Raw genomic sequence first — 25,000 nt, 5'->3', positions numbered from 1 at the left:
TGTGGGTCCGGTATGATCTTGTAAAGTAATCATGTTATTATGGATTTAAGAAAAGCTTTACAGTGTGTCATAGCAGAAGAATCACCGATCCGCAGGTAAAGCCCTGAGGTTTCCCAGCTATACCTGTGGACCGTGAGGGGGCGTGGCCTCGCAGACAGACACGAGCTCCACCTACGTGACATTTGTGGAAAAAAACCGAATTATTACCTTAATCCCACTGTAACCGGACCATGTAAAAGTGTTAGTTCGACTAATATCGGTGCTCTCCGTATCTGGCTGAGACGCCCACGTTTGCGAGTGGAAATTAGCTAATTTACGACTTAATCGGCGTTAAAATGGACGCAGAAGAAGAAGGCAACGAGCACAATAAATAACCGTACTTTACACGAGGTTAACAAACTTGTACGATTAGCCACCTTTGGTTACACACGAATTATTCACCCAATTAAATCTCGTGTCGAGGGAGAGAACGTGTTTGCTTCCGCAATTCGATTTTCTCCGTTGCACGAGGACACGGAGCCAATCCCGACGAAACGGCAGAGTCTAATTTTGAGCACGTCTGCACTGAGCCGTGCGTGTACACGCACGGAGTGTCTGTGAAAGCATGAAAAGGACAGATGAACAGCGAAGAGGGAAAGAAACAAATAAGGGATTAAAATGTGCCGAGGATGAAAAGATGGGACGGAGTGAGAGAGATGAGGGGTGAGAGTGCGGAGGAAGAGGATAAAAATAGCAAGAGGTGAGGAAGAAGAGACGAGGAACCGAATCAGGTGGAACACAATTAACGACCAAACTCAAGGCTGCTTCGCGGCGACTGATATCAGCCACGAGCTCTTTGATCGCGTTTTTTGATCAACCGTTTAATCGGTTTTCGATCATCTTTAGTTTAGCGAACTGCCGGAACAACTGAAGGAATCAAAGCGACGCGTTACGTCACCTCCGCTGTCCACTTCCTGTATAAGCAGCCAGCTTTAGATGTCTGTTTACATTGATAAACAATCAGGTAAACACTCAGATCCTTTGATCTTGAGGAGAAATTAAGAGAACTTCTTGCAAAAACAAAAGCAAGTTCCGAGTTTAGCTACGAGACTATGTGGGCGGAGCCAGTACGATGTGGGCGGAGCCAGTGCGCTGCAGCCGGCCACCTGGGGGCGCTCAAGGGGCTTTGATGTGAATGTCCTGCACATCAAAGACCGGCGTTAAATGCTCACGTTAGCACACTTTACCTCATTATCACATCTGCTCAGGCGCTGCTGTGCCGGCAGACGACCTCGTGGTTAACGATGATGGCGTTAGCGCGCGAGGTGTTGCCGCTCTACCTGTCTACCCCGTTGCCCCGCCAACGCCGCAGGTTCCACAAGCACGCAATTATTATCGGCACCGTTCTCGGGGCTTTGTTGACGACAATCTGTGGTTCTTGTAATCAAATATTGCTGCACATTTACCCGGCGGCGCGTCGAGTGTTAAAGAAACTGCAGGACAAGAAGAGCGCGGAGGCTAACGCGTGGGCTAACGCGGAAAGTTGCTAGCAGCCAATCAACTTGTCACTTTCACAGAGCGAGAGAGAGAGAGAGAGAGCGAGAGAGAGAGAGAGAGAGAGCGAGAGAGAGAGAGAGAGAGAGAGAGAGTAGGTCTGCAGCCAACGCCGCCTGTTTGGGATCGGTACCAAGTGTTTTTATCGTGATGCTAATCATTTATCATGTCAACTTCTGAACATATGAGTCAGTGTTTCCTAAAGCAGCAGACTGTTCTGAAGGCCACGACTGCGACCGCTGAAAGAGCGCTAACACAGCTCGCCGAGGCGCCGGGAAAACGCCAGATTCTGTTTTAGCCACGCAGAAACGGCGAGAAAGATCCGAGTGAAGCCAGCCGACGTTCCTTTGCGAGGGTTTTAGACGTTGACGGCTAATATTTGGATGTTTTTCCTTTAAAATAAAACTTGGATTCACTCGTCTCATCAACGCTAATGTGGGCGGGAATTCCTGGCAGGATTTTTAGCATCACCGTAATTTTCATAATAACGGTGGACCTTTAAACCTGCGTGACTTGACATGCCCCCCCCCTCCCCCCAGCTTCCAGAACTGTTGGATGCTAATAGCTAATTGTCCAACCACGTTGTAGATGACAAAACAAACACGATTAGCAGCATGAGATGCTACTAGCATTTCTCTTTGACAGCGTGGGTAGCATGCGCGTGTTAGCAGCACGGCTACGCTAGAAGTCCCAATCAGCTAATAACCATCTGCTAACACGGCTACAGAGCAACTAATTGGGCTAATCTGGATTTAAACATCTGTGAGGACATCAAAGACGGATGTTTATGCTTCGGGACACTTTTAGGGGGGACAAACAGGCGTTTGTCCATCTCAGCAGGACATCGTAGCTTGAGCGCTACAAAAGCGCTCGTTTAGGAGCGTGCAGTTAGCATGCTAGAGAACCCTACGTGCTACATGATTTCTTCCAACAGGAAGAAAAGATCAAAGCAAATAGATGCGCTTTAAAACGTCTGCCCACGACCCCCTTCATCTTCATCACCGCCTCCCTCCTCCTCATCCTCACCTTGTTTAGCTTTGACACCTCAGCTGCTCAGTGGGGAGGGGGGACAGGTGGGTGTTGTAACGGGGGCCTGCTGTGTGTGCGCGTGTGTGTGTGTGTGTGGTGTCTGTGTGTGTGTGTGTGTGTGAGTGTGTGTGTGAGTGAGATTTTCCAAGCGTCTCAGTTCTTTCTTTTGAGGTGAATACTGGTAACTGATGGTCCGACCCGTCCCTCAGGTGTGTTTGCTGCTTCTGTCCAACCTGAAACGAAACTTTTGTCTTTATTTAAAGCGAAAGTCTGTTTGATGCAGAGGTGTAAAAGTCACCTGTTGATGGAGGCGGAGACAAATCTTTGAAGAGGTTTAGTCCTTCGGGAAAACACTCGAGGTGATCTTCACTTCCTGCAGGTGTGTGTGTGAGTGAGTGTGTGTGTGTGTGTGTGACAGTGTGTGTGTGACTGTGTGTGTGTGTGTGTGTGACAGTGTGTGTGTGTGTGTGTGTGTGTGTGTGTGTGCTGGACGACAGATCAGCCCTGCAGCGCTGCAGGTGTTAACGAGGGGAAAGAGGAGGTGGGAGGTAAAGAAAGACGACAGGAAGACGTGATGAAGTCGTCAGAGGAGACGACAAAAACTCCTCGGAAAGTCGAAGGTTCTCCGGTTCCTCCCGGTACCTGTTCTGGTGTGTCACCTGTGCTGGGTCCTCTTTGATCAATAAAAGCTTTGATCTCAAACCTCGCGGATCCAAAGTTGGGATCCACCCGATTCCCGGTCGATTCCTGAACGGGTCGAGCAGGAAGTGGATCTGACCCGCTGAAACATTAGAGGAACCATGTTGGAATCTGAACCTGGACCTCCATCAGGCCTCTGTGATCAGAACCCTGGACCCGCCCGTCCTCTGGGAACAGAGCTGTGGTCCTTGTTAGACAGGGATCCGAACCGGTGTCCCAGGAGGACCTCTGGGATCAGACCCGCAGTCCGGATCCCTGTCCTCAGCATATTTACATGCATCTGCTTCCCGCGACTGGGACTGGACCGCCGCGGCTCGGCGGCGCCTCGGGGTGCCAGGGATGGGTTTTAAAGCGAGCCGCCATCTGTCAGAGTTGGTTTTCTTGGCACGGAGGGCGGAGCCTGTCGCCCTGACGACACACGTGACACGAAAGTGTCTCCGAAGAGAAGAAGAAGACGACGACTGCTCATCCAACCGAGCCCACGGGGGCCCGAGAGAGCGTCACATGACCAGCGCGCCCAAAACTGCTGAAGGAGCGAAAGTAGGCGGATCCTCGTGAGCAGAGGCTTCTGGGAAGAAACGCTCATTAGCGCGCCGCTAGCCCGGCCTTTCAGGGAAGACAAGCAGCCCGGGGGAGGGGGCGGGGCCTAACAGACGCGGCATGAAAGAGCCTCGGCGGAGGTTCCAGGAGATGGCGGTGGTCTCTGGAACGGATCCACCCTCCACCACCACCCTGGGTCTGAAAGACCGGTTCAGACAGAACCGGACAGGAAGTGGAACAGAGAATAAATATAAAAGAGACCGATCAAAGAGATCAAAGCCCCGACTGTTTAACACTAAACGCAGGTAGGAAATGCTAACCAGTCGTGAATCCGCTGTCAGTCGGAACCACGATTCTGTCTTAGACGTTTTTGCTAACGGGCAGAAACGGGCGCTGGTCGCTAACCTCATCGCTGACCCGCGTGGCTGCGCTCCAGAGGAATGTTCGCTCGCCTCCGTACAGGAAGTGATCAACACAAGCCTTTTCTGCTAATTGAGGGCAGGATAATAGAGCGCGCGCCCCCCAGTCGTGACCCAGCCAACCAGAGAGGTGTTTAGGGAACAAGAGGTGGGCCGGCCCCCATTGTGTCGCCGCTACACCAAAAGGGATCAGCATCCAGGAGGGGGGGCGGGGGGGTAATCCACCCAGAACAAAGTGGGATTAGCAGGTTCCCAGCGGCATGAGGCTTTTCCTCTCATAACGTCATTACAGAGGGAAAGAGCTCCGCCCCCTGCATGGAAAAATGGTGGAGCGACAAAGACGTGACGGCGTTACGAGCAAAACGACCATTTTATTACAACTTTTCTGGGTAAAAGCCCCCGAATTCTCCGTTATTGTTTCAGGATTAGATACGGTGGCTCGCGGCGTTAGCATCGTTAGCACGGTTAGCTGCTGAACCTGATCCGCGTTAGCGTCGTCACACCGGAGCGACTTCCCTAAATTTACAAATACGTGATTATCTCTTGTTTTTTAATCCTCGTTTGTGGTGCACTAATTATTGTTCATTAGCGCCCCCTACTGGTCCAGCCGGGACGCACTTCACGCTCTACAGTCTCTCGGTCGTAATTAAAAAGTGGCTGAAAGGCTGATCAAGGAGTCGTCCAAATATCCCATGATGCACTGCGTCGGCTGCTGGACACAGCGAGGAGCACTTCCTGAGTTCGAGTTAATCAGAATTAAAACAATCAGATTTAATTGGAGGGCCGGTGGGAGGGTGAACTGGGAGGAAGAGTGAGGAGGAGGAGCTGGCACGTTGGCGTGGTGAGAAGATGCAGCGCAGCAGACGGCGGTTTTGTGCTAAGCTGCATAAATTAAAGGCAGCAGCGAGGCTAATTAGCAGGAATCTAACGGTCAGCTTAACGTGTGTGACACACAGTTGAAGGTGGTTCTGGTTGGTGTTGCTGGAATCACTGAGGCATGATGGGAAACGATGTCATCCCTGAAAGATGAGCTAACGAGACCTGAGCTAACGAGGTCAACGTTGTTAGCACCAAAAACCTCTTCCGATATGGACTGAAACACCCAACAGCGACGCTAGCTAGCTGCAGAAATGTAGGTGGGCGTCGTCCTTCTGACGGGGTCAAAGGTCAGACGACCACGACTGCGACCAACAACACGCTCGCCTCCACCGGCGGCGTGCTGCTTCACGCCGGCGGCCCTCCTGCGGTCTGAGCGTTGGCATCAGCATATGTCGCATTAGACAGGATCCATCCTGCAAATAACCTCCAACAAACAACGCGCACGTGAGCGTGAGCGTGAGCGCGAGCGTGAGCGTGAGCGTGAGCGCGAGAGCCCCGCCCAGCAGAGACAACAATGGCCGCCGCGCCGCCCAAATATGTCGCCACAACATGTTCGTGAGGGTGATGGCGACGCCTCCGGATCTCACAGCGTGAGACGAGAAATCACACACACACACACACACACACACACACACACACACACACACACACACACACACACACACACACACACACACACCACAGGGTTTGGTGTGATTAATGCGTTTGCTAAAAATGATCAGTGTAAAATTGTGTACTGGAGAACACTGTCAAAGTAACTTGGTGTATGTGTGTGTGTGTGTTTGTGTGTGTGTGTGTGTTTGTGTGTGTGATTTCTCGAGATGTTGACTGAAACTCTCTCTCTCTCTCTCTCACACACACACACACTCGTGCTCTGTGTGTGTGTGTGTGTGTGTGCGTGTGTGTGTGTTGTCAGCTGTCTACATTGTTTCCCTTGTGCGGCTAATTCAGTGAATTCAGAGTCACGTTTCTGCTGCCCCCACATGGCCAAAACCACGATGGAAACACTTCAAACACACCCTCATGTTGCCTCGTGCTACTGAGCACATACAGTAAGGCCAGATTGTGTGAGTGTGCGTGTGTGTGTGTGCGTGTGTGTGTGCGTGTGTGTCAGGGACCTGTGGTCTCCTTGTGAAGTCTTAGTATAATTATCTGTGTAATTGTCGTGTCGTTTTGTAAAGTGCCAGATCATTTAACTCCGGATTAGCTCCACTCACCTCCAACGGCCAAGTGCGTGCTCACGCACACACACACGCACACACGCACGCACGCACACACACACACACACACACACACACACACACACACACACACGCACACACACACACACACACACTCACACACGCTCTTTGTTCTCTTAGACACCTCTTGAGTTACGGAAGGTATCAAGTCGCTTGCCATCTGTGATACGCTCACACACACACTCACACACACAGACACACACACACAGACACACACACACTTACACACACACACACATGCCGCTCATTAAATCTGTTGTGTTTTGATTTCCAAAAAAATGAAAACGTCTGCTTTGATGCTAACGACCATTATGAAATTAATATTTACTAATGTCACAAAAGCTTTAAAAAAATGAGCTGATTGATCATTTCCAGATGATATAAACTTAATAAGGACGAATTTTATGATTTTTTAAAAGACTACCTTCAATTTCAAACATCTTCTCACAGATTGTGCGGTTGTAATAACACAAACTTCTTCTCTCACCTGTTTGTTAAAGATGTGACAAAGTGAAAATAGCTGGCGTGCCAGAGGCCACGCCCCCTCCCCAATGATATCCAGCCCCACGGGGGGGACGCTCGAGGCGCGTGATGTCAGCGGCTACATACCGCATTCGTGACTTTCACATGCTAATACACACGCGGATGCTAACGTCAGCAGCAACGAGCCGAAATTGGAATCCCAACTAGCTAAAAATATCCCAATGCTAACGTTGCTATATTCTCACACCTTCATCCAACCACCTTTACACCTATTTTGGAGCAGATTTGGGTCACTTAAGGTCATCGGGTCGCGCCCCGCCGCGTCCCGCCGTCCCTCACCTGCGTCACTTCTGACTCGCCGCCTCGCCGCCTCGCCTGTTTCTCACGTCTCCCGGTGCCAAACCCAACACGCCGCTGTCACTCAGGTATGTTTAGAGACGATCAGCGAGCATTTGTGTCGGTTGACTTTTAATGGATGTTTCGAGGGTAATTTATGGCAGCGTGTCACGACCAGTTTACACTTCCAAATTCCAGAACTTCCCCAGCGCCCTCATCAACTCATCGGCCTGTTAAACACCTGTTATTATCCCGGACAGGTATGAAGATCTACAGTCACACTGAGGCAACACGCCAGCCTGCTGAGGCCGCAGCCTGACTCACCATCATTCCCTCACAGCCCAGATATCAATATTTCCGCCCGGAGGTGGTGGCCTCCCCTCTCACCTGTGGCGCGTTAGCATGGCTGTCACGTATGCTTGTTGGTTTTGGTGCAGGTGAACTCTTTGCTTTTGTGGTGACGGCTGTTTGTAGACATTGGTGAACGTGGGCAAACACGTGAGAAATGTTAGCCGTGGCTGCTGTTTGCTAGCTGTCAGTGATGTCTGTAGCAGAAGACGGCCCAGGTTAACAGACAGGACCGGCTGCTAGCTAGTTGTGGTGAATGCTAACTGGCTTTAGCCATAGCAGTTGCTGTCTCTTAGCCAGGGATTTTAGTAAAACTTCCATAGCGTTTCTCTGGGTTGACCTTTGAGGTCTGTTAGCTATTGGTGTGTGTGTGTGTGTGTGTGTGTGTGTGTGTGTGTGTGTGTGTGTGTGTGTGCGTGTGTGTGTGTGTGTGTGTGTGGCCCCCAGGCTCTTCCTGCAGGAGTCTCTCCTGCCCCTAACTGATGCTAACAGCTCCCCAATTGACACAATTAGCGGCTAATTGCTTCCCTGCTCGTCCCTGCTTGTTGGGTCCTCCATGTTGTGATCCAGTCTCCTCCTCCTCCACACGGGTCGATCCAGTGGATCCGTTCCGGCACCAGTGTTCAGGTTTGGACCTCTGGGGCCTCCGGACTTCTGCCGACTCTTCGGGCTTCCTCGGAAAACTTGAAAAAGAGAAGATTTGATTTATTTTTCGTCGGTGTGAAGATTCTCCGCCGCTCCGACGTCTGTGGACACGTCTGCAGCCACATCATCAACACGCTTCACTTCCAGGTCATTTACGCCGACTGGGGGTGACGGCGCCACGGCGCCGGGACGGGGGCCGCCTCCATAAACACCCGCCCGGAGGCGCCGCCGGTTTAATTTCTTTTATTCTAACTCGTCCTGTGGGTGACCAAAGCTACGAGGCTACACATTTACCTAGCAAAGTGGGGACATTTTGGAGTCCACAGGTGTGTTTGAGGGTTCAGACTTGGTTTGAAGGTCCAGGTTAGAGTTGGGTTTATGTTAAGGTTGGGGTCAGGGGTCAAGCTGGGGGGGGGGGGGTCTGGGGGATGGAATATGTCTGTTAAAGTCCTCACAAAGATGGAAGTACAAAATGTGTGTGTGTGTTTTAAGGGGAGGGGCTCCTATCTGATTCAGACCACCTGAGACACCTGTGGTTTCCATAGCAATTTATCACCAGCTATGTAGCCATGCAACGGCCTCCCCCAGGTGGTTGTGGGCGGAGCCAAGCGTCAGACAGGAGGTCTAGACGACACAGAACACCTGAGATTTACGGCTTTAATGAGGAGGTCCAGACGGTGACGGTTAACAGAGGACGAGGACAGGAAGTGGAAACAAAGTGCCGATTAAACTTAACTCCAAATTATGTCTCCAAAGTCCCCACCCCCCCCCACGGCTGTCAGCCAATCACAGACCTCAACTTTTTGCTCTTTAACATTTGGAAAAACGGATATTTGTTGAAGAAATTCTAACATTCCAATAAAACCAAAACTCCGGGTGGTCAGAGTTTATATTGTTGTGGTTTGGATCCAGTTTGGGTTCAAACGACTTTATGATATTAAAGAGCTGATATTGATGCTGTGGCTCCGCCCCTTATCAATGACTCAAGCCTTGATCACACGATCAGGTCTGAGCTTTGAGACGATCGGCGATCGTTTGCTTTGGTCTGGAAGCTGATCTGACCTGTCAGCGTTCGGCTCTGATGAGCCCACACCTGGGGGGGGAGGGGGGGGTCTCAGGTGAGCCTGGGTGTTGACAATCCCTTTATCTGTGTGTGTGTGTGTGTGTGTGTGTGCGTGTGTGTGTGTGTGTGTGTGGCCCCCAGGCTCTTCCTGCAGGAGTCTCTCCTGCCCCTAACTGATGCTAACAGCTCCCCAATTGACACAATTAGCGGCTAATTGCTTCCCTGCTCGTCCCTGCTTGTTGGGTCCTCCATGTTGTGATCCAGTCTCCTCCTCCTCCACACGGGTCGATCCAGTGGATCCGTTCCGGCACCAGTGTTCAGGTTTGGACCTCTGGGGCCTCCGGACTTCTGCCGACTCTTCGGGCTTCCTCGGAAAACTTGAAAAAGAGAAGATTTGATTTATTTTTCGTCGGTGTGAAGATTCTCCGCCGCTCCGACGTCTGTGGACACGTCTGCAGCCACATCATCAACACGCTTCACTTCCAGGTCATTTACGCCGACTGGGGGTGACGGCGCCACGGCGCCGGGACGGGGGCCGCCTCCATAAACACCCGCCCGGAGGCGAGGTTTCACTTCATGATCACGTCAGGAGACGAAACTTCGGGACGTCTAAAGAAACAACGACAGACGTTTTCAACCGGAGGAACATTCAACGGTCGTCATGGGTTCCATCAGCAGCGCCGTTGCTACGACGACGGGATACAACAGCTAGCGGGTTAGCATCAAAGAGGCCAAGGACGCGTGTCCAGGAGAAGACGCAGCAACGGCCGGAGGATCAGGAAACTCCGGCTAGTTTTCTGGAGTTTTCTGGAGTTTGTTGGAGTTTGTTGGAGTTTGTTGGAGTTTCCCGGGTCAGCCGACGGTGCCCGACATTCCCGCCGGCTGACAGAAACGCTTCCGACGGGTTCGGCTCTCGTCTGTCCGCGGCCTCGCTGCCACTTCCTGTCGTCGCCTCCTCGGCGCCTTTGTTGGCCTGATGTCGAGGTTGCGATTCTTCGGCGAAGGACGGCGACCTGTGAGACAACGGGAGGGGGGGGGGGGACCGGAACCAGGACGGTTCCTGCTGGCCCAGCTCCAGCGCTGACGCCGACCTCCCTGAAACAAGACGATTCCGGCTGATTCTTGCTGATTCTGGTTGATTCTAGCTGGTTTTGGCTGGTTTTGGCTGGTTTTGGCTGATTCTGGCTGGTTTTGGCTGATTCTGGCTGGTTTTGGCTGGTTTTGGCTGATTCTGGCTGGTTTTGGCTGATTCTGGCTGGTTTTGGCTGATTCTAGCTTGTTTTGGCTGGTTCTGGCTGGTTTTGGCTGGTTTTGGCTGATTCTTGCTGATTCTGGTTGATTCTAGCTGGTTTTGGCTGATTCTGGCTGGTTTTGGCTGGTTTTGGCTGATTCTTACTGGTTCTGGCTGATTCTGGTTGGTTTTGGCTGATTCTGGCTGGTTTTGGCTGGTTCTGGTTGGTTTTGGCTGATTCTGGCTGGTTTTGGCTGGTTCTGGCTGATTCTGGCTGGTTTTGGCTGATTCTGGCTGGTTTTGGCTGATTCTGGCTGGTTTTGGCTGATTCTGGCTGGTTTTGGCTGGTTCTGGTTGGTTTTGGCTGATTCTGGCTGGTTTTGGCTGGTTCTGGCTGGTTTTGGCTGGTTCTGGCTGATTCTTACTGGTTCTGGCTGATTCTGGCTGGTTTTGGCTGGTTCTGGCTGATTCTTACTGGTTCTGGCTGATTCTGGCTGGTTTTGGCTGGTTCTGGCTGATTCTTACTGGTTCTGGCTGGTTTTGGCTGATTCTGGCTGATTCTGGCTGGTTTTGGCTGGTTCTTGCTGGTTCTGGCTGGTTCTGAACAGTCGCTGCTACCGACCGACCGACGCCGCGTCCATAAATCTGAGCTGCTACTGTGATCGTGTATAAACGGGAGACAGGCGCCATAAATCAGCGTCGGCTCAGAAACGTGATAAAAGCCGCTGCTGCTCATCAGTTATTTACGAGCCGCTGGGAGGACAAATTGCTGCAGGAGGGGAACATTAGCAGCAGCAGCGGCGTGTTTTCACCTGCACACCAGCTATGACAAAAATGCCAGAGACCAGCGCCGGGCCGCCGGGGGGGGGGGGGGGGGGGGGTGGGGGGGGTAATGACACACTGTCACACCTTATAACCACCTTCACACTCGTAAAGACGCAGCAATAAAGTAAACAGAGCCGAGAAGGACACAAGCGGAGCTGATGCTCAGGGCCGCGACTCTACCTGTGCAGGTGTGACAGCGTGAACTCACCCGTTCATCCGGTTTCTGCTGGAATGGCATCGCAGCGCCCCCCAGCGGCCAGGAGCCGCAACACCAACGTGAACCATTAAAAAAATTGAAATACCTGCGGAGCAAAGACACGTGCACGCGGTCTCACGTCCGCCAGGAACAGCTGCGCGCGCGTGGATGCGCTCCGCCGCTGGTTAGTTGCTCTCCGTCTGGCCACGCCCACTTTCGAGCTCCAAACGTAATTCATTAATGAAGTAATTAATGAAAATTCCCAAAAGAAATTAGTCGTCAGATAAGAACACATCAGTATAATTTATCCTTTAACATAAAGATGCATCCTCCATCTGCTGCTCCTTGCTTAAGCATGTGTGCGCGTGCGTGCGCGCGCGCGTGCGGGCAGCAGTCCACCTACAGATGGTCAGACGCTCATTCGTCTGTCACACCGTCACTGGCTGCCGCTGAAAGCTCCTGGACACGCGCACGGACGCGCGCGCGCACACACACACGCAACACTTTCGCACATCTACTGTAGTTAAACGTTGACCCGAGGGTCAGGAAAGAGCCCAAATCCGGGCGGAAGCGCGCTACTGCCCCCTGGTGTCCGCCAGAGGAGCAGCGCCACCGGACGGAGCCTCATTCCGACCTCCAGGCTTTTATTTGACTTATTTAATTGGCTTTTATTTGACTACACGCGACCTAAAATTCGGAGAGGCAGATTTTCAGCTTTTTCTGTTGGAGGAGACATTTTAGGAATTAATTAGCGCCTCTCAGGAGGATTTGCTTGATTTTACGTGACAACAGGCAGTTGTGATTTCAGCTCCAGTTGGATCATTTCTTCTGTCACAGTTTTGCCAACAGCTGCGTTAAGATAAAGAATAACACAATTAGCTGATAATTAGGCGTCACCAGAAACACAACTTCCTGTTTTTCCAACCGAGAGTGAAATATGACTTCTGTGGGCAGCAGAGCATAAAAACAGGGAAAACGCCGTGTTTTTATTTTATTTTATAAATATCCACTATTGTACAAATACACAATGTCCAAAATTAAAATAGAAATCAGGTCGACAATATCCCGTCATGACCTGCGATGGCGCAGCGCCCCCTGGAGGCCGATCCGCACAGTACCAGCAGAGAGGAAAGACAATCCTACCAAAATAAGAGTCAAAGTTCTGACCGTGGCAGTCGAGGCTGACGGGAAGTCACGTGGTCGACCATCGAACCAAAATCGGCCTTTAGAAAATAATACTGGTTAAAAAAGTGACGGTAAAAAGTCACTTTGCTTTAGAAGCTTCTCAGAGGTGATTTGAAATGAGGCGAACGCCCCAAAACTGCTGCTAAAACAGGAGAAACCTCCTAAACGCACTGATGAGAGGAGGCGTCGCCACGGCAACGGCGAGGCGGAATAAAGCGTAAAGCCTCGATGGGGCACCGTACACCTTAAATAATGTTTGTGAAGAATTCGAGATGAGATGTGAGTTTTAAATTGTGGGATCAGAGGAAACGTGGATCATCTGATCCTGAGGTCCGGTTCTGGTTCGGCTCAGTTTACTGGAGAATTACTGGATCAAATCTGAATCCCATCAGGAGTCGAGACTTTCTTTGGTGAATCGTGCGTTTCGAGCGGGGAGGAAAAAAAGCAACAAGATGTGGAAAAACGGGACGTTTCTCCAGGTTCTAAAAGAAAGTTCTACAAACAGAGAAAGTTCTGGTTCCCCCAGTGTGAGCGACGCTTCGACAGCAGAAACAAAAGAAAACTTGATCCGGACCCCAGAGCCACACCGATGATGTCATTTCCAGCCCAGTCTATCAAAATAAAAGCAGCAGGAAACAGCCAATGAGCGGCGCTGCGGCCGGTCAGGTGATCTCGTGTCATCGTCTCCAGCCCGACACCTGAGGCCCCGGGTCACCTGTCAGAGGTCCACCAGGACTCCCCTACCCCAGCATACACCAGGGGGTCTGGTTCTGGTCACAGCCCAGTCGGGTGTTGATGACCGTGCAGGGAGCCCCCCCGATCACCACTTCCTGTCGGCTCTCCACCTCATAACGCAGGTTAGACAGGCCGCCCTCGGGGTCCACCTTGAACTGCTCCTACAGGGACCAGAACCAGAGACCAGGAACCAGTGAGTGGAGCAGGGACCAGGAGGAGGGACTGAATTTATTTTAAAGGGATAAAAGCAAAGATCAAAGCAGACAAAAGCCATTTCTGCTCCTCAGGACGGTTGAGCCTCACTTCTAAGGGGGACTCGGGTCAGTACCTGTTTCTGGGCCGCGACCCTCTTCTGGTCCCTCTTCCTCCAGGCCGGGTCGTGTATGTGGAGGAAGGTTTTGTAACCTGTGGTAATTCCGCTCGGTCTGAACAACTAAAGGAACCAAAAACAACACAGTGACAATGTGCAGGGGGACATCCGGGCCGCTGGGAGCAGAACCCTCACCTGGAGCTGGGCTTTCTTCAGCCTCCGGTAGAACTCGTCGTCCTCGCGGCCCCACCCCCAGAAGCGGTTGGACATCCCATTGCACTGGAACAGAAGCGAATGTTCGAAACTAAAACCAGTAAAACATCAGGAAGTGTCCCAACTTTTGCTTTCATGCATCTCAACCCCTCAATTCTAGCTCGCGCCGCCTTGCTGCCACCTACTGGTGGCAAACATGTACTGCATCAGCAGCAGCAACAACAACAATAACAACAACAATACCATGTCGTAGTGCTTCTTGGTGAGCAGCAGGATCCCTCCCACGTACGTCTTGTAATGGTAAAGGGGGTGGAGCTCCGGCGAGGCCACGTGGAACGGCCCCTCCTCAGGGAAGCCGTAGTCCAGGGCGTCGTTCAGGGGCAGCAGGTCCACGTCGTGCATCGCCAGGTAGTCGGTGTCGTTCCCGCTCTCCAGGTGACCCACGTTAATCAGAGACGCTCGGTTGAATCTGGGGGAACGGAGAGGACAGGGAGTGGTTGCGTTCAGCCCGGCGGTTCCAGGAGGGACCCGGCCTCACCTGTAGCGGTCCACCTGGTTGATGACCAGGATCTTGTGGCGGATCTTCTTCTTGCTTAGGAAGCCGTGCATGAAGGGGACGAAGACGAGCAGCTCCTCGAAGCGCTCTCTGAAGGGGACGATCACGGCCAGCTTGTGAGGACCCCAGGAGGGGTCGTCCGCGGCGGACGCCTGAGCCTCGGCCTGGCACGGCGGCGGGCGCTGCTGGGGGCGGAGCTGGGGGCGGTCCTCCGCTGATGAGGTCATGTCTCCCGAGCAGCTGAGCTGAAGCCAGAGCAGAGAGACGAGCAGCAGGACCGTGCAGACGATGAAGAGCTTGTAGATGGTGCACCTGGGGGACAGGAACCTGGAAGGACACGCCTCGGTCACGTGATCGCGTCTTGGCCCAGACACACTTTCACGTCAACGCATAAATAATGAGGAAAAGCGTGCACGCGAGACTCTGCTGTGGTGATGTCATCAGGTTAATGTCGCTGGAGCTAAAAAAAGGGCCAAAGCAACAGCTCGGTCCAAAGGGAACCGGCCCGGGGCGGGAATGAGCCTAATGAGCCTAGCTTAGCCGCTGGAGGAGGGGGCTAAGTTAGCTCGGGCGATGCTAAAAGCTTCCCGCCAGCTGCTGGTCCAGAGGAAACGATGGTGGTTCTGGTTTTATTCTGGAGGTCACGGTAGCGTGTGAACTGGGACTTTGAGGCTCCCAGACTCTAATGCAGCGGTGCCCCCCCCCCCCCCCCCCCCTCTTGCTGCTTTGATCAAGTAATTAAAGCAAAAACGTCTAGAATGATATTTAGATATTTGGAATCTTCCCAAGCAGCCGAACCCCCTCTGAAGGGCTGAGAACCAGCCGGAGAACCTCGCCAGTCACATCTACTCACTTCTCAGATGTCGCTTCTTTAAAAACGACCCAACAGGGGGAAAAAACCATCCAAATGGTGAAAAGGCGTTTGGTTTTTGTGAGTATAGCGGACAGAAGTTTCATTCTCTCACCTCCTCTCCTCCTTAAAGTAGAGCACCGGCTTTCTTCTCGATGGATACATCATCTTTGCTGATGATCACAGGTTCATTAGATCTCGCTTTTCGATCGGTCTCATCACTTTATGTTGACGGAGCCCGGACGCTCCTCCATGCTAGCCGCTTTAGCTTTAGCTTGCTCGACAGCCCCCAACGGTGATGGACGCTTAAGGCGTAAATAGGTGAGTTAAACCGGATCGTCTGGTTCCGAGCGGCTGTCCGCGACCCGCATGAATGGCAGCTCACCGCGACTGTACACGTAGCATGTAGCGGTTCACGCAGTCCGCTGCTCCGGGTTCAACAACTTTCATCTCGACTCCATTTTTTGTGTCAGTGAGCGGAAACGAAGCGACAATCAACCTTAAAATTCGGTAAATAGAATTTAAAAATTCTCGATGTGGAATCACACCGGTAATATTTGACGCGATTTGAGCCTAAATAGAAGCAGCACAAACAGGACGCGGCGTCGCTGTTCGACACGCTAAAGGGTCCGGGTGGAAACAATGACAAAGGTTCCTCTTACGATATTAGTCTGTTAAATTACATTAACAAAGAAATTCACTGATCATGATTTTAGTTTGGTCTTCTACAATTTATAGAAAATTTCTTACTTTTTCTATATTTTCCATAATATGAAAATGACTCTGGTCAACATTAGGAAGCCAGTTTGAATATTATTGTCATTAATTTACACAGGAAACAAATTAAAGCCATCGGCATTTCTGGCAGTTTTCAAAAAGTTTCATTAACAGCAGCAAATCTGACTGAATCAAACTGAGAAAATCTCATCACACATTTCGTTTTAAATCCTCAGAAACCTCATCTTTATTTAATCAACTTTTTTTTTTTACAGCAAATAGTTGAGTGTGTCTGACATGACTTTATAAACGTTATAAAATCACCCTGGGGAAGAATAACGATGTTAAAAATGTGACAAAACTTTATTTAACCAAGTTGACAAAAACTTATGAACATCCCAACTCAAAAATAAAAGCTGAAGTGCCACTCGTGTGTGAGGAGGTTCAGGTCGACTCCACAGCGAGTGGAGGTGAGTTTAGGTGGGACTTTAAAATCAAACCTGAGACCTTTGTTTTGGGTTATACAGTAGTTTTTCATGCAGTCCAACTCAAATCATCTCCCCCCCAACAAATAAAAAGCTTGTGAAAGGTTTCAGAGTCTCCCCCTGGTGGCTGGCTGCAGCACAAACCCCACTGACCTGCTAAAGAACAAAAACAACCTCCACACTGCAGCTTTTCCCAACATTTACCACACCGATATTGGCTCGAATGTCTGTTTATTCTTACATTATTACTTATTTCATCTTGTAGAACGGTACATAAAATGATGGACAGGTCAGGTGTTTGCATGTTTGGTTGGATGTAAACCTGAAACTGCAGCTCTGCCTCCTGCAGAGGGTCCAACGGCGACGTGGTGCCGAGGCCGCCGCCGCCTTTAAGGTCGACGACCCCCAGAATTACATCAACAAAGATTCTCACACGTGCAGTAACAAGAACAAGCAAACTGCTTTATTTCAGCCGTCCCAGAGCCGCTGGCTTCACCTTGTGGAACAATAAACTGTAAAATCTCTCGTAGACTTTGACAGTAGGAGGGAAAAACAAACCTAAAAGACAATAAGTTGAATCGAACGAGTGTGATTTTCTGCATCATTTCAGGCTCCAACAGCAGTGACCACCGATGATCATCCCACTCCCAGTACTGCATCTTCAGCACACACACACACACACACACACACACACACACACACACACACACACACACACACACACACACACACACACACACACACACACACACACACACAGAGTAACTTTACACCAGCTTTTTGGCCTCAAAGAAGCTCTTGAGGTGTCTCATCTGCCAGATTCCGATGGCCACCAGGATGATGGTCTGAACGATGGACCACCAGAGGACTCGCTGGTTCGTGCTCTCGCTGGTCTGCCGGAAACGCTCCTCCCGGTACTGAAGAGACAAGACACACACACGAGGAGAACATGCTGATCATCGTCGTCTTCCCTCTGAGACCCGGGCTTCTGATCTGACCCGGGACGGTGATACTGACCCTCTGGTAGTTCTGCTCCTTCTGGATCTGGTCCACCTGCTCCACCAGCTGCCTCACCCTGAGCTGCAGCTCCGTCAGCTTGTCTTTGGCGGCGATCTCAGCGTAGTTGTTGGCATGTTCACCGACCTGGATGTCCAGGTGAACTCTCTGCAACATGAATTAAGACATTAACACCATCACATCAGATTTCCCGTCAGACAGCAGCCTCACAAAGACACTGTCAGACTTTAAACGAGCTTCTAAATGTTACTATTGGTTCATGGCATTGCTCCTCCTCACCAACATTCCTCCTGCAAACAGGGAGAACTTGGAGGAGTTGGAGTGCAGACAGATCTGATGTTCTCCGGGTGTGTGAGAGGTGAAGGTGAAACGTCCCTCTGAACCGTACTGTCGAGACAGAATCACCTGCAGGCGACAGTCACGCACTTTAAACTCTGGCTGACGTTAACGGCGAAGACGTCGTTTATGAGAGAACCTTTACCTTTTCATCAGGATCTTTGACCTCCACAAACATCCCCAGACCCTGGGTGGCTGGAAGGTATTCCTCTTTCTGTTTGTCATATAGCTGAGTCCGATAGTTGCCTGAACAAACACACGAGCAGAATGGGAACGAATGGGAGAAAGCAGCAGATTCCACAGTCCCACCTCAAGATACCTCAGTCCTTGAACATCACTTCCTGTTTAATGCAGACGTGTAAAAACTGAAAATTCACAGTCAAAAATCAAATGTACTAAAGTGTGTACAAGAGTGGTTGAACACAAACCAGCCATCCAACAGTTGTATACGTCCTCATTCATGTCCTATACGTTAGGTCACGTGTGAAGGCTCTTTATATATGTGTGTATCTTTAGTCTAACTGCTTCAAATATGGCCTTCTTCTACATGCAGATGAAAATATTAATATTTCTTAAGCTAAATATGTTTATGTAAATCTCAGCAGCCAAGACTCCACCTGTTCTTTAAACCGGAAGTAATGACATCACTTCCTGGTGATACTTAATTGAACAGGTGTTTGCAGTGTCACAAATGAAATCTACAAAACAAATGCATAAAATTACCGGATGTATGCCTATTGGGATTTTTCTTCAACATCTTACATGCAAACCCGACTTGAGAAAACACACGTGCTACACTAATGTAATATACGCCGAGACGTAATGTCATTCCAACTAATGGGTTTAAAAACAAACCATAACTGAGCCACCAGTTTCTGGTTCATGTTTTATTCCGGTGATAACAAAAGCCGCACATGTGCTGTAAGAAGCTTCTGTAAAACAAACTAAATCTGTGTGATTGGCCAACTGGATGAAGTTAAAGAGTTAGCCGTTAGCATTAGCCGGTGGCCAGCTCCGTGTCCAGACACTCACCGATGATCATCGTTTCGTCCGGAATCTCCTCGATGAAGCATTTCTTCTCGGTTTCTCCGATGTGGAAGTACAGCGAAGAGACAGCGCTATAGAAAACATTCAGAAGCAAAACCGACGACAAGCACGACCGCATCCTGAGTGGCACCATCTTCCTACCGGGAGATCGCTCGACTGCGCCTGCGCAGAAACAGCAGTGCCACGTAAACCATCGCGTCGCTCTGACCAATCAGAGAGCCGTATAGGGGTGCTGGTACTTGTAGTTTTTAGTCCTTGCCTCGTCTATCCCAAAGGTATCTAGCAAAAGAATTCAAAAGAACACTTGTTTCATATAGGAGAAACAATCAGGAAACGCCTTTGGATCAACATCAGATCAAAGTATCTAAGAAAAAGTGTATAAGCAATAAAAGTAAGGGATTGGTGGGGCTGTTGTATTAACGGAGGCTGAGGGACTAGAGATGCATAACACACACAGTTTCTATACAATTCTTATTCTCATAACTATAGTAACTGCTACATATTAATGAAGGCGATGTTACTCGATCGGCCTTTAGGGGGCAGCACCCCGCCCTAGTGTCAGCACACGAAGAAGAACCTCCCTCCAAGCTGTTTCCATGGATATCCAACATGGCGACCGGTGAGCGCAACCTTCCTTGTTCATAATAAAAGATGCCCACAAACATGTGCTTGTTTTAAGATTAACCTCCGGGACAGACGCGCTTGTGTCCGAGGTTAATGTCCGTTTCACGGGCAGGAAAACGCCGCAGGAAACGAAACGTGGCAAATAGTCGTTATGTTCCTTCGATGCGGTAACTTTATATACGCTTCATGATGTATCACTATAAGATCAGAGCTGAATGCACGCGAGTTCGACTGGGATTATGTTGAATGCGAAAATGAGTCGCCCACAGTAAAAAGTAAAGGAAGCCGGCTGCTAATTTCTACTAAGTTTATGCTGTAAATGTGTCTGTTGCAGGCAACCAGACCGCTGTATCCTTCACCCCCCCGATGCTCACACCTGTGTGAATGCGTGTGTCCCTCGACTCCTCGACTCCTTGACTCCTTGACTCCTTGACTCTGCCCCCAGCTTACATCGACTCCTCTGCAGGTTCTCCTCTACCTCAACCAATGGTTCTTTGCTGCCTTCTACCTGGTGGAGGTTCTGATCTTCATCTACAAAGGTCCCTGCAGCTCAGAAAGTCCTTCTCCTCCACATCAACCAGGAAAAAACACACTTCTTTCACATTTATCTTTTTAAAAAAAGTAATTCTTGCTGGGTCGTAGGGCTCTTACTGCCGTATCCATCAGACAACCTGGTTCTGGATGTGGTTCTGATGCTGCTCTTTCTCGGACTGGAGACTCTTCGGATCTTTTATGGTGAGACCAACCTCAGTGTGTTTAAAGCAACATGAATCTGAGGCCATTCCTGCTCTCAGATGTTCTGTATTTAAATAAGGGCGACCTTTGTGCGTCACTCTGCCCCGGCCCAGGTTGGAAGGGGAACCTGTGCGAGCGCTCTCTGGCCTCCTGCCTGTCGCTCTTCCTCCTGGTTCCGTGCGTGGCGCTCGCCGTCTACGTGCTGCTGCTGCAGACCTTCGTCCTGAGGGTCGAGTTCATCCTGGCCGCCGTCCTGCTCGTCTTCTACGGGCTGGAGTTGGTGCTGGGGCTCGTGTCTTTGTTGGCCTTTTCAAGGTGAGCGTCTGCTGATTCGTTCCTCCTGATCGGGACACGCTCGCCTTCATTCCGCTCTCCTGACCAGGTCACATCTGTACTGAAGAGAACATCAGCTGGAGAGCGACCGGTGCTCCCTGTTTAACCCGGGAACGTCTGGATGAGGAACGTGGAGCGGATCCGGTAGCATCGTGGTGGATGAAGATGAAGATGAAGACGTCAGCTCTGTGCGGGCGTGAAGACGGAAGCCTGGTGATAAAAAAGTGACATTTACTTTTGAATAAATCTTTATTTTCATGTTTTTATATTAAAGGAGTTTACATTAATTTCTGTGTCAAACTTCTTTATTAAAAGATGACAATAAAGTGGAATTTAAACTATTAAAATGGAGGAAATGTTAAAAGGAAGGAAGCTGTAAACGTTGTTAGAGGGTAAAACTATAAACAGATCTAAACATTGGGAGAAACCTATTTTAAACATTAAAACGTACGCATTTATTTCGATATTTAACACTGCTGCAGTTGGCTGAGGTGACCAGCAGGTGTCAGTGAAGCTCCAACACCAGCAGCTCTGGAGGAAGAGGAGCATCACAGATGTTCGTGGTGATGAAGATGAGAGGAAGACACGGAGAGGAAGAGGAGGCGGCCGTGGCGTCACTTCCTGTCAAAACCTTTCACGTTCACACATCCAATAATTATATGTGATCAAGTTACACATGAACCTTAAGGCTTAAAATCAGGTGTAAAGAGCCAATCAGGAGCATTGGGGGCGGGGCCTGCTCAGGTGGACCGCTGCTTAGCTTTTATTTAGTCTTTTATCCCCCATGAATAAAAATGAAATTAGAGTTTTATGAGCTTCAGAGTCTCTCCTGACATTTATACGAGCTCTGCTCAACTAAATTAGATTTGTGTTCACGGCAGCACGCGGAGGAAGAACAAGGACACAAACAAACAGGCGGCAAAGTGTAACAGATGCAGAAAAGCATGATGGGAGCGCTAACGGAGCCGCCGCCCTTCATGCTAATGAGATGGAAGAACAGAAATCAACTCAAATGAGTCCAAGAAAGTCCTAATGACAGAAGGAGCAGATGTTAGCGGGGTCTGACAAACAGTCGTTAGCGGTGTCAGACCGTTAGCACTGGCAGCCATCGAGCTTCCGTAGACGGCGTCGATGATGGCGCCGCATCATCCATCCATCTGTCCTAAGGTCGGTTTATAGTCATCTGTCTCTAAATCCACATCTTTGTTTTCTTAATGATGATCCATTAAATCATGACTGCAAATAATTACAAATTCCTCCACAACTGTTACTGTTAGGTCAGTAAATCTCCTCTTGACGGCATTTATCCTGCCTAAAGGTCAGCTGACCAACTTTTGTAATGTTATCAATCAACACACACAAAAAAAGGTGAATTAGTAACTAAAACCTTCACATTCTAATGTTTTCACATTTTTGTTACTCGAAAGGGGAGCTGTAAATCAGCTGCAGTGCGCCCATGTGAACACCAGGGGGCGCCAACACCGTTCTTTCATGTCTGAGGTGGAAACATTAAACCTTGGTCGGTGATGGAATCACGCGCGCGCGCGCACACACACACACATACACACACACACAGACGTGGATTTTTAACTGTTGTTTAATTGAAAAAGATTACAAAACCAACATTAATATCAGCATTTCATAACGTGTTGAAGAGGGTTTGTGCACGGTCCTGCCCCCCCGGAGAGGAACAGGTCAGGATTGTGGTCTTCCGGGGCCACGTCCCTGGCAACAAACCCCTCTTCTTCTCCACATTCGGCTCTTTTCTGCCGTTCTGTATCATCGGCAAGATCATAAGAAGGAATATTTCATCGAACTTTTCATATTTACATGTTTGTGTTGATGTGTTTTATTGCGCAATGCCTCTAAAACCCCTTCAGTCTTTTCCAGTGTTCAGCCTCAGCCGTAGCCCCGCCCTGTGGTCGCCCTGTGGGCGGAGCTACCGCCGGCCTCTGCTCAGCATTCCCAGAGTTCCTTGCTGCCTTGGCTCCAGCCGTGGTGCCGCTGCCATCCAGGCCCAACGAGCGACGGTACGCCGCGGAGAGCCGGTACAGGACGTCCGGTGGCGGGCCCGGGTGGGCGTCGGCCTTCTGCGTCATCAGCATTTCAAAGAGGGTGCTGACCTCAGACAGCAGGGCTCCGCCCAGTGGGCCGTCCTTGTCCGGACTTTTACCTGGGGGGACAGAGAGGGAACTTCAGGTTCAACTGGAAACTTCCCTCTCCGTCGTCTCCTCACAAATATTTACCGAAGGTGGAGAAGGACGAGGAGTCCAGGACGTCCCGGGGAAGGAACCCGCCCTCCGGGGACGGAGGCCCCGTTGGGGATGAAGACGTTGTCGTGGTAATCGGTGGCGAGCGGGAGCGACAGCCTGGCCATCCAGGCCGGATCGCCGACATCTGCGAAGAGATCGTCTGCAGGGACAGACGGAGGTTAACAGAGTCGCTCGGTCCGGGAAGGAGACGGATCGGAGGGTTCTGACGGAATTGTGACGGAATTGTGACAGAATTGTGATGGAATTCTGACGGAATTCTGATGGAATTCTGATGGAATTGTGACGGAATTGTGACGGAATTGTGATGGAATTGTGACGGAATTGTGACGGAATTGTGACGGAATTGTGACGACTTGTCAGTTTTCTGAAATCACGACGTCACCGGGACATTGAAAATTTCAGTTTTGTCTTCGCTGTTTGGAATTTTGGAAGAACTGAACTTCCCGAGTTTGTCTGTGATCCGTTTTTAACTCCCCAGGAAGGAGTTCAGGAACTCACGCGGCGCTTTTATCAGCCGGCCGTCAACGCGGCGTCCGTGCGCTGCGGACGTGACAGACCGCCAACAACGCCGCTGCCTCAACCCTCCCTTTATCTGACCTCACTTCCTGTGATGACCCACAGTTCGAATCAAAGGTTGGAAACTGCTGGCGGAGGGGGCGGAGTTAAAGACCCAAACTCCAGCCGGCCACTAGGGGGCGATTCTGGTCCTTCAGTGTGACTGTGTGAGAACAGGAAGTACAGGGACCACACACACACACACACACACACACACACACACACACACACACACACACAGAGTTAGCCCCTCCCACCCTCCTTCCTCCCTTTGTTCAGACGGACTCTGAGCAGCTCGTCCACATTGGAAATGTTATTTTTTTTCCCGAAGATCCCGCAGAGACGAAAACGAACACGGGTAACTTCGGATTGTTTTGACTCCGCAGTTCAGAACAAATCGTCTCACACCGACAGCGGCTCCGTCGGGTTCCCGCCGGCGCCGACGGTTTGGAGGCCGGTTGGTGACGTCAGGTGACATCCAAGACGCTGCATTCTTGATAATTAGCACGCTAGCTCACACGCGGCGGTGTGTGTTACACTATTACCGCCTGCAGGTGAGACGAGATCGTTCAAAGGTGAAAAATACTCCCACTCGCTTTATTCTCTCTCTCCTGTCACAAAGTGAAGCTCGTTCTATCATCAGCCCCCCCCCCCCCCCACCCCCCCCATGGCCTCGGGGCTCAGGCCGCCACAATACCAGGAAGAAAGCCTCACACACACCAAACACACACTCCCACATCACACAAACACAAACTTCACTGCGGAATTCCCAGTTCAACAATGTGACTCACTGCAGGTTTGTAGCAGGAGGGGTCAGGATGCTACGCTAGGAGCACATGCTAACGCGCGTCGACGCAGTCGCCCACAAACACTTGAATAACCACTCATTATCATGCTAACGCAGCCACACATGCTAATCCCCCAATTCGCGTTGCTTTGATAAGCCTCCTCCTGGTGCTAATGCGTTGATGCTAACATCAGTAGCAGAGATTAAAGCCGTTTAGAGGAACCCAGATGAGTGAAGACGTGGGAGGATGGGGAAGCATTAGCCGCTGCGCTGTTATTTCCTGCTTTCTTCCTGTTTTCTACACTGGTAAATGTGTCCATTGTGTGGGCCGTCTGTATATCCTAGCAGGGGTCAGAGGTCACTTACTTTGGTCTTCAGAGGGTTTCAGCAGGAGGTTTGAGGACAACACAGTCAAAAACAAGGTCAAGAGCAGCTACAGGAGCCTAGCTTAGCAGTAGCTGTCCCTTTAGCATCACTTATATTGACGACAACAACATTAGCGGGCAAGCTAACGCTAGAAGGTGGACAGCAATGAGAGGAGTGAACATCCCAAATGGCCTCCAGCTTCCTGGGCTCTTTGGTTCCGGTACCTGCTGTGTTGAGCAGGTTGTTGAGGCCCTCGTCCAGCTGAGGATCCACCGGCGACTCTCTTCCCGGTTCCCAGTCCACGTCTCCGGCCTCGCTCTCGCCGTGCCCGCTGTCCTTGGCGCTCTGCCAGTCGGAGCAGTCCTGACCCCCATACCTGAACGGGACCAACAGAACCTTCAGACTCAAG

The 25,000-nt window shown here is 50.6% G+C and overlaps 4 protein-coding genes and 1 long non-coding RNA gene across 8 annotated transcripts in view; 2 read left to right on the top strand and 3 right to left on the bottom strand.

Annotated features, from left to right (window-relative positions):
* Positions 1 to 1,586: 1,586 nt before the first annotated feature.
* On the top strand, positions 1,587 to 1,950 carry LOC115252387 (uncharacterized). 2 transcript variants are annotated; one of them, XR_003890831.1, is made up of 2 exons: positions 1,587 to 1,627; positions 1,723 to 1,950. It is a non-coding gene; the product is annotated as an uncharacterized lncRNA (long non-coding RNA). The 2 variants fall into 2 exon arrangements; XR_003890832.1 differs by having other exon boundaries at positions 1,602 to 1,631.
* Positions 1,951 to 12,422: 10,472 nt separating this feature from the next.
* On the bottom strand, positions 12,423 to 15,942 carry b4galt7 (xylosylprotein beta 1,4-galactosyltransferase, polypeptide 7 (galactosyltransferase I)). 3 transcript variants are annotated; one of them, XM_011617406.2, is made up of 6 exons: positions 15,432 to 15,942; positions 14,449 to 14,793; positions 14,154 to 14,379; positions 13,893 to 13,976; positions 13,716 to 13,820; positions 12,423 to 13,548 (listed from the first exon to the last, which is right to left on the bottom strand). In XM_011617406.2, the coding sequence occupies exons 1-6, from the start codon at positions 15,482 to 15,484 to the stop codon at positions 13,393 to 13,395; spliced, it is 969 nt and encodes a 322-aa protein (XP_011615708.2). In that variant the 5' UTR covers positions 15,485 to 15,942; the 3' UTR covers positions 12,423 to 13,392.
* Positions 15,943 to 16,269: 327 nt separating this feature from the next.
* On the bottom strand, positions 16,270 to 19,097 carry tmed9 (transmembrane p24 trafficking protein 9). Its single transcript, XM_003976462.3, has 5 exons — positions 18,904 to 19,097; positions 18,017 to 18,117; positions 17,815 to 17,940; positions 17,536 to 17,682; positions 16,270 to 17,435 (listed from the first exon to the last, which is right to left on the bottom strand). Exons 1-5 carry the CDS (start codon positions 19,049 to 19,051, stop codon positions 17,286 to 17,288), a joined length of 672 nt encoding a protein of 223 aa, XP_003976511.1. The 5' UTR covers positions 19,052 to 19,097; the 3' UTR covers positions 16,270 to 17,285.
* A 341-nt stretch (positions 19,098 to 19,438) lies between these two features.
* LOC101074531 (transmembrane protein 216-like) lies at positions 19,439 to 20,897 on the top strand. Its single transcript, XM_003976465.3, has 6 exons — positions 19,439 to 19,537; positions 19,877 to 19,890; positions 19,988 to 20,081; positions 20,185 to 20,277; positions 20,391 to 20,592; positions 20,660 to 20,897. The coding sequence occupies exons 1-6, from the start codon at positions 19,528 to 19,530 to the stop codon at positions 20,673 to 20,675; spliced, it is 429 nt and encodes a 142-aa protein (XP_003976514.2). The 5' UTR covers positions 19,439 to 19,527; the 3' UTR covers positions 20,676 to 20,897.
* A 1,294-nt stretch (positions 20,898 to 22,191) lies between these two features.
* The window catches only part of pcdh12 (protocadherin 12), an 8,952-nt gene continuing 6,143 nt past the window's right edge, over positions 22,192 to 25,000 (bottom strand). The window contains 3 exon segments of the mRNA XM_029847766.1: positions 22,192 to 22,783; positions 22,857 to 23,022; positions 24,816 to 24,967. Coding sequence (XP_029703626.1) covers positions 22,780 to 22,783; positions 22,857 to 23,022; positions 24,816 to 24,967 — 322 coding nt within the window. The 3' untranslated portion in view covers positions 22,192 to 22,779.

The sequence above is a fragment of the Takifugu rubripes genome, chromosome 14, assembly GCF_901000725.2.
Source record: "Takifugu rubripes chromosome 14, fTakRub1.2, whole genome shotgun sequence".
Classification (NCBI taxonomy): domain Eukaryota; kingdom Metazoa; phylum Chordata; class Actinopteri; order Tetraodontiformes; family Tetraodontidae; genus Takifugu; species Takifugu rubripes.
Note: the sequence above shows the minus strand (reverse complement) of the source record. Positions and strands in the feature narration are given on the sequence as shown.